Source organism: Eublepharis macularius, chromosome 15, assembly GCF_028583425.1.
Source record: "Eublepharis macularius isolate TG4126 chromosome 15, MPM_Emac_v1.0, whole genome shotgun sequence".
Classification (NCBI taxonomy): domain Eukaryota; kingdom Metazoa; phylum Chordata; class Lepidosauria; order Squamata; family Eublepharidae; genus Eublepharis; species Eublepharis macularius.
Genome location: NC_072804.1, coordinates 11,388,228 through 11,395,162, shown reverse-complemented (window position 1 = coordinate 11,395,162; position 6,935 = coordinate 11,388,228). Strand labels below are relative to the sequence as shown.

At 43.1% G+C, this 6,935-nt stretch overlaps 1 protein-coding gene across 1 annotated transcript; it reads left to right on the top strand.

Annotated features, from left to right (window-relative positions):
- Window positions 1-1,710: 1,710 nt before the first annotated feature.
- On the top strand, window positions 1,711-5,436 carry LOC129342893 (uncharacterized). Its single transcript, XM_054998853.1, has 6 exons — window positions 1,711-1,771; window positions 2,171-2,347; window positions 2,615-2,779; window positions 3,435-3,611; window positions 3,722-3,835; window positions 5,285-5,436. The coding sequence occupies exons 1-6, from the start codon at window positions 1,714-1,716 to the stop codon at window positions 5,434-5,436; spliced, it is 843 nt and encodes a 280-aa protein (XP_054854828.1). The 5' UTR covers window positions 1,711-1,713.
- Window positions 5,437-6,935: the final 1,499 nt, after the last annotated feature.

Sequence of the window (6,935 nt, the reverse complement as noted above, 5' to 3'; positions counted from 1 at the left end):
ATGCATTGACGGTAAGTCGAACAGTTGGCAAGATACCAAAGTGCTATGGCGACTCTCATCTCCACAGAGATTGGATTGCGAAGTCTGGTGCGCTGACGGGACAGGCGGTGCCCTATGGAATGAACCAATTCATTGAAAGTCTCCCTGGTCATACGAAAATTTTCAATCCACAGCTGGTCATCCCATATGGCAGTGACGAAATTGTCCCACCAGTCCCTGCTACGGGGATAAATCCAGTAGCGACGGGGGACTCTGATTCCGGCTACAGCGAGAAAACGTGCTCTGTTCATTGCTGTTCTCCTTGTTCTCCATAAAGGTGGAGGTATGCTCCTCAGTGCAAGTGATTTCCTAAGCATTCTCCTTCTTCTAACCACTAGCATCCAGTAACTGTTGCAGGCATCGATCGATCGCTGAATATAGATAAAGATGATGTGAAGCAAGGCCAGTGCCAATGCTCGGACCGCAGACATAATTCAGCAGAATAAAATCGGGCTCAAAAAATCCTCCGCAATTCCAAAGTATGCCGTGAGAGAAATGTGTTCACAAGAGTGGAGAACGCACAGTTCCAAGGAAAACTCCCGCCCAAGTTGGCCAGCCTATCATCGTGGCCACATTTTTGGCGGGAGAAAAATCATGACTTCCTGGAGGGGAGGAAGGACATTTGCTAGGGATAGTTGTGCTTGTGTCTTTTAGGGCAAAGAGCATAGAGTAGACTTGCAGGAGCAGATTGACCAGTTCTTCCACTCAAATGTCGAACTAAAGCGATGACTGCACATGTGATGGAGCAAAATTAAGAGGGGCGGATTACAGTGGATTGATGTGTTGACCCCCTCCCCAGTCTAGTTTTCCTGACTCTGAAACACCTATCAGAAAAAAAAATAGCGGTATGTATGTTTTGTGAAGTAGCGCTTTGTTTTATTAAAAAAAAAGTACTCGGTCCCGTTTTTTTCAAGCACAAGGAATGCAGTCAGTATAAAGCGTTGTGTGATTCTTTGCCCTGTCAATTCACACACGCACCACTGTCTTGTTCGGTTCCCACAATTTCTTTCCCCTTTACTAGTCACGTGATGGAAAAGAACTCGAGTTTCACGTTCATCCATCCACGAAAGAGTAAAAAACGGTGCGGTCGGGTAGGAAATCTTGTCCTAGATTTTTTTTTAAAATGGTTTATCTGTGTTCAGCACGAATTAAACAAAATTAAACTTCAATGTCACAATCACAAGTCCACACGCTTCTGAGAAATTATCATAAGCCTCTACTTGATCTGTCCACCAAAATAAATTTTTACTTGAGAACATTCCATGTTTTTGGCGGGCACTAAGACGATTGGCTAAAAGCGTTGAGGGGGCGGACGGATGAAATGGGAGACCAATCACTCTTGAGAGAACTTTTTGGAATTTGTGTGTGGCGCAGTTCACTTGGTGCAAAATGATTTCCCGGCATCGTGGAAATGTCTGGGAAGTGGAGGAGGTATCTCTTCTTCTGAGGGTTGTTCGGAGGAGTGGGCATGCATCTCGGTTAATGGCCAGCACGCAATCAAGCAACCGCGGCATCTATCGATTTCTTTCAAGAGTGCTACGCAGTCGCGGATTTCATCGAACGGCCAACCAGTGCTGAAGCAAATTCCAAAAACTGAAGTCCGATTTCATGTCATCAATGGAGGCACTGCAATGCATTCCTAGAAGCAGTCATAGAGTTAGGGTGCACAACGCGATGATGCTAATCTGGAAGGCGGCAGGGAGGCCTCGATGTCAAGAAAGACCTCATGATGGTGAGTTTTTTGAACCCCCCCCCTGTTCCATGGTGGACCATGCAAGTCCCCCATGTTTAATGACACCTTTTTAGTGGCATGTTCTCAAAGAGACTTCATTCCTCATTAACAAATGGTTTTTTTTTAAAGTCAACCTTCTGTTTGTCACGTTCTGATTTTAATCTTCGAATTATTTGTCACGATTGGAAAGCCATAGAGTGTTCTTAGAGAAATACCATCTCCTCAAAAGCATCTTTCATGTTAATATGCAATTCCCCCGGTCACCACTTATATGCTATGCATTCTGTTTGATCCCCTTAACTGAATGCCTGGATCATAAAAAGCAAAGTAAGTAAAGGGAAACATTATCGGGGCGATCATTCCGTTTTTTACCATTGTTCAAATGATTTTTCATTTCAGAGATTATCTGTGAAAGAGCAGTCAAGATTGAAGAAACTTCATCTGAGGATGATGAGAATTCAGAAACTGTTGCAGTGGAATCATCAAGTGCAGCAGAATCTGATGCGCAAGCCTATGCACCTCTTGGAGTGACAACTGAAGACCCAGCAAAGATCAATACAGCAGCATTTCCTCAAGGTAAGTTTAACTTTTTATGTGATTGTTAGCTTACTAGAGTTTACCCATGGCAAACTAATTCAAAAACCATCGACAGGATTCTTAGGAAGTCATGAAATCCAAACACAGCCACCATTTTTAATTTGTTTTTTGATCCATCATCACATCAGAAAATGGTGCAATTTTAAAAATTTGCTTTCTTGTCCAAGTACTTTGAGAAGTGAGTGGTGTATTCCATGTACCAATAACAAGATCATTAATTGGAATTCTGTTGTATTAAATCACTAGCTTCAGAGAGAGAAAGAACAGATGACAGTGGATCTCATCGCCTCGAAACTGAAGAAACCGTAATCGTTATATCTTCCGGCAATAGTCACGAAGAAGCAACTGATGACATGACTGCTCCTGAAACCATAATGCCCGGAGATGTATCTCCACAACCGAGTACCTCAGGTAATTTTTTGTGTGGTTCACACGTGCCATCAAGAGCTGCTCTGAAAATTGTGGGATTGCATGAGATTCTGCAGGAATGAATGGCCATTATTTTGCCAATCAAAGCACTATTGCCTGGGCAAAAAACCATCAAGGTAACCAGATCCACTCTCAGCGAAAACAAAACATATTTGTTCTCCATGATGACTCCTTTGAAGGTGAGAGGAGTACAACTAACACCTTGTCAACGTTTCTTGAGTGGTACGTGAAGTGAACACGATCTCTTGATATAGCTCTCATCACTAGAAAACAATTTCAGCCTTTATTTTTCAAGGGTGTTTAGCAGTGTTCCCGTTATCTTGTTTCCTTTGTTTTTTCCTGTGCCTAAGGCTGTTATCTTCTGCGCGGTTTCTCCGGCAGAAAAAATTGTCTCTGTATCAGCAGTCCAAAGTCTTGATAACCCAAAGTGGTGACTTATCTTCCATCCTTCATCATCGTGAACGTAAACAATGCCCAACATGTGGTGATGAGGAGATCAGTTCATTCCTTGAACAAAACACACTGCGGCTCTAAAGATGTCAAGCCTAGGCTCAAACTACAGCCTTGCCAACACTTGCACAACCTTCAGATGTGGGATTCCTCTGGAAATTTCTAACAAAACCTTTTCTCTTTCTAGCTTCTTTAGCAACACACAGTGGTGCCGCAGTGAGAAAGTATGCCATGAGCGCTGAGCACAAACTTCGCATAATTGTAGAAACAACTTCTTCTGATGCTGAGGATGAGGACAGAAACGCCGTTGAGGAAGGCAGAACCGAGGATGCAGAGGGAACTCCAGTTCTCTCATTTTCCCCAGGCACGTTTTAGCTATGCCACATTTGAGTGGAGATACATTTTCCGCTGATTTATTTTGCTGGGTGACACTTCAATATCTGCCTAAAATATTGACTGACTTGAATTTTGCAGGTGATACTTCAGCGGGAGGTTTGCGTGACATGATGCAAAATAAAGACCAATCCGCCGATATTGGCGAGATCTATCGTAGTATGCGGGGAATACAATCTCTATGTCTATCAATAAGTAAGTATGACTATTCCAAGGAAAACTTGAGGCAGAGTTTGGTGTGGTGTTTCTGATCACGCGGCTCAGATCAGGCGCGACAGTACCAATCCCACATCACGTATGGAAGTCAGTAGGGAAACATTCACCGAGTCATTGATCTGTGGATTCATAGATCCAGAGAAGTCATCAGTTTTAGTCTGTGGTCACATAATCAAATAGTGTCCATTCAAAACTATTGACATAACCAATGTAATTGAAGCACAACATTTCATGAATCACTGGACTATGTATTGTCGAAGGCTTTCACGGCCGGAGAACGATGGTTGTTGGGGGTTTTCCGGGCTGTATTGCCGTGGTCTTGGCATTGTAGTTCCTGACGTTTCGCCAGCAGCTGTGGCTGGCATCTTCAGAGGTGTAGCACCAAAAGACAGAGATCTCTGTCTTTTGGTGCTACACCTCTGAAGATGCCAGCCACAGCTGCTGGCGAAACGTCAGGAACTACAATGCCAAGACCACGGCAATACAGCCCGGAAAACCCCCAACAACAATCACTGGACTATTTGGCAGATGCAAGTAGGCACAAAGGATATATTTTTCATAGGTTTTGAACGCGTGGTGGGTGCAGGGTGGATTCAAACAACTCCTTCCAATATGTGGATGCAAACATCTCCCCCTGGTATGCAGATCAGTCTATCCCTGTAATGGGTCATAGGAGTGGCCACGTTCGTCTGCGGTTGCAGAATAAAAGAGACTCCTCCGGCACCTCTGAGAACAACCACTTCCAATGTTGTGGATTCCTTTGATAACCAGGGCTCTCCCCACCAGATAAAGTTTGACAAAGAGAACTGTGAACCTCAAAAGCCAAATTATCGGCTTTCGTGGAACACACATCTCTCCGTCAGATGCGTCCAGTGGTGAGAGCTATGTTTCTCCACAGATTTTGCTGCATTAGTTTCGGTTGGTCTGGGAGGTGAGGCCATACTCTTTTGCAATTTGGAAACATGTAGTTATAGCTTGGCTTCCATGTACCTTATCATGGGCAAAATGATCTCAATATCATAAGAATATGGTTGCATTGGCATATCAGATGGAAATGTAAGCATCTACCCCGCAGTGTCCACTCCTTTTATGCACCTAACCATTATCTTTTGACCCACTATGCAACGTACAAAGAGCGCAACTCATAACGACAACTTACGCTTAAATTAAATGGGTCAGTATCAAGGGTACAACTGGACACTGTTTGATTTTGTTCTCTGGAGCCATCTCAGCACCACCAACCGTACCTGGTGATTGTTTTGTGGATATTTTCAAACCTTGAAAAATGCCAGGAATGGCCTTCAAGTTTTCCACAAGGATTAAAAAAAATTGTTTGTCACTGGTGTAGTTTTGATAACCGCAAAGTTCTCGCAATGTCGAAACCCATCTCTTCATGAAGAAATAAATTTTTTTGCTGTTTCTCAACAGTGGGAAGATACCATGAAAGAATATGCCGATTGGAGAGAAACAATAGAAGCCTTCACAAAGAACTGAGTTCTCTAAAGGAAAAGGTTTCTGCACTTGAGCGAGGTCATCGTAGCTCAGGATCAGAGCAATCAGGAGATGACAAGAAGAATTAGCCAGTGTTATGTCAGCTTGAAGAATGTTTAAGCAATATTTTAGTTTGTTTCAGAAAGAAAAAAAATGTATGTTTAAAGATAACGTAATGGAAGGAAAGATTACAATTGACAACTCTCACATGTCAATTATTTCCAGTGCTTTATGAATCATGTTGAAGTTGTTTGCAATGTGGATAATAATTTCTCATGAACAGCAAAAGCAAGATCTTATTTTCATTTTTTTCTAATCGCTGTGTGGTTCTAATGTCATGCAAAATTGGAATTTTGAATCAGTGACAAGATTTTTGTTCCTTGGTGTTGGGAAGTCTGTGTTATTTGTTTCTGATAAATAAATCTGTTTTCAATGTTAAAAAATAAGACATTGTGTGTGTTAAACGTTGTTATGGACTGAGAATTTTTCAGAGGTGTCCCCGCAGCTCACGAGCAATCTATTTATTATGCTTGACACTTAACATCTATCATGGCTCGGTTTCAATAGTTGACAAGGCCATATGTGTCTGTGATGGGTAAACATGAGAACACCTCAAGATGTTAGTTAATTGCAGCAGTTAGGCAACCACCCCACCGGTCCCTATCTTGGGGAAAAATTGAAAAAGATGCCCCACAGACTCATTCATAACATAGGTTTATGTTGTTTCCTGAACTATCAGTCCAGTGGAGCAAGCAAACATGGAACAGTTGTCAAGGTGAAAATCTATTGACATACTGTTACTGCATGACAGAAATCCAGGGAGAAGCCGCAGCTTGCAGCAGACTCTAGAACCATAAGTTGACAGACCCACACGTCACCTCCCCTGGCATCCTCATCTTGAATTTATCCACACGGTCAAAAGAAGCCTGTTCCCCTGATCACACTAGATGCAATAGCATCTTTCATGTTGTGGATCAAGTCACATAGCAGAAACAAAGAGAGGACCCACAAGTGACAAAAGGCACAGATGGAACCAATGGTCATATGACATGCTGCTTCGATGCAGGAAGTGGGAAAGCAAGTCTTGAAGCATCTCTGCCTCATTGCTGTCGAGTGGACTTTTAAGCTGTCTGTCGTGTGGCAGAACGCACAGTCTGCTGCATTTCACATTGTAACATGAGGATCAACAACCTTGGTCCAATCTGTGCCGTTTGTCAGCTGATGTTCCATGTCCACTGGTAGTAAGAACTGACAGATGACTTGGTCATTAGCCACCCCCCCTCCCCCTTTCTGGGCAGAGTGGGCAGGAGAAGGTGGTTGAAAGTATAACTTCTAGGTGGGAGGGAACAAATATGAGACGTTCCACCACACGGGGTATAAATGCGTTATTGCTGGGACATTCTCCCCAAAAGCATCCAACAGGATTTGAATGAATGGCCTGTTTGATGAACCCGGCTCACCAGGAGCATTACGGGGATGATCCGCAGACACACTTTTCAAGGTCCTCTGAATAAGTAACCAGGATCATATTTAAACCTTGGTCGCTGTACTGTGATGTCTGTGTTCAGCATGCACTCACACACTTTTA

Excerpts from the sequence above, each read along its gene's own strand:
- LOC129342893 (XM_054998853.1), top strand. The coding sequence starts at position 1,714 with ATGATGCTAATCTGGAAGGCGGCAGGGAGGCCTCGATGTCAAGAAAGA. Across the intron at positions 2,780-3,434 it reads TCCACAACCGAGTACCTCAG|CTTCTTTAGCAACACACAGT; the intron begins GTAATTTTTTGT and ends TTCTCTTTCTAG. Across the intron at positions 3,836-5,284 it reads ATCTCTATGTCTATCAATAA|TGGGAAGATACCATGAAAGA; the intron begins GTAAGTATGACT and ends GTTTCTCAACAG.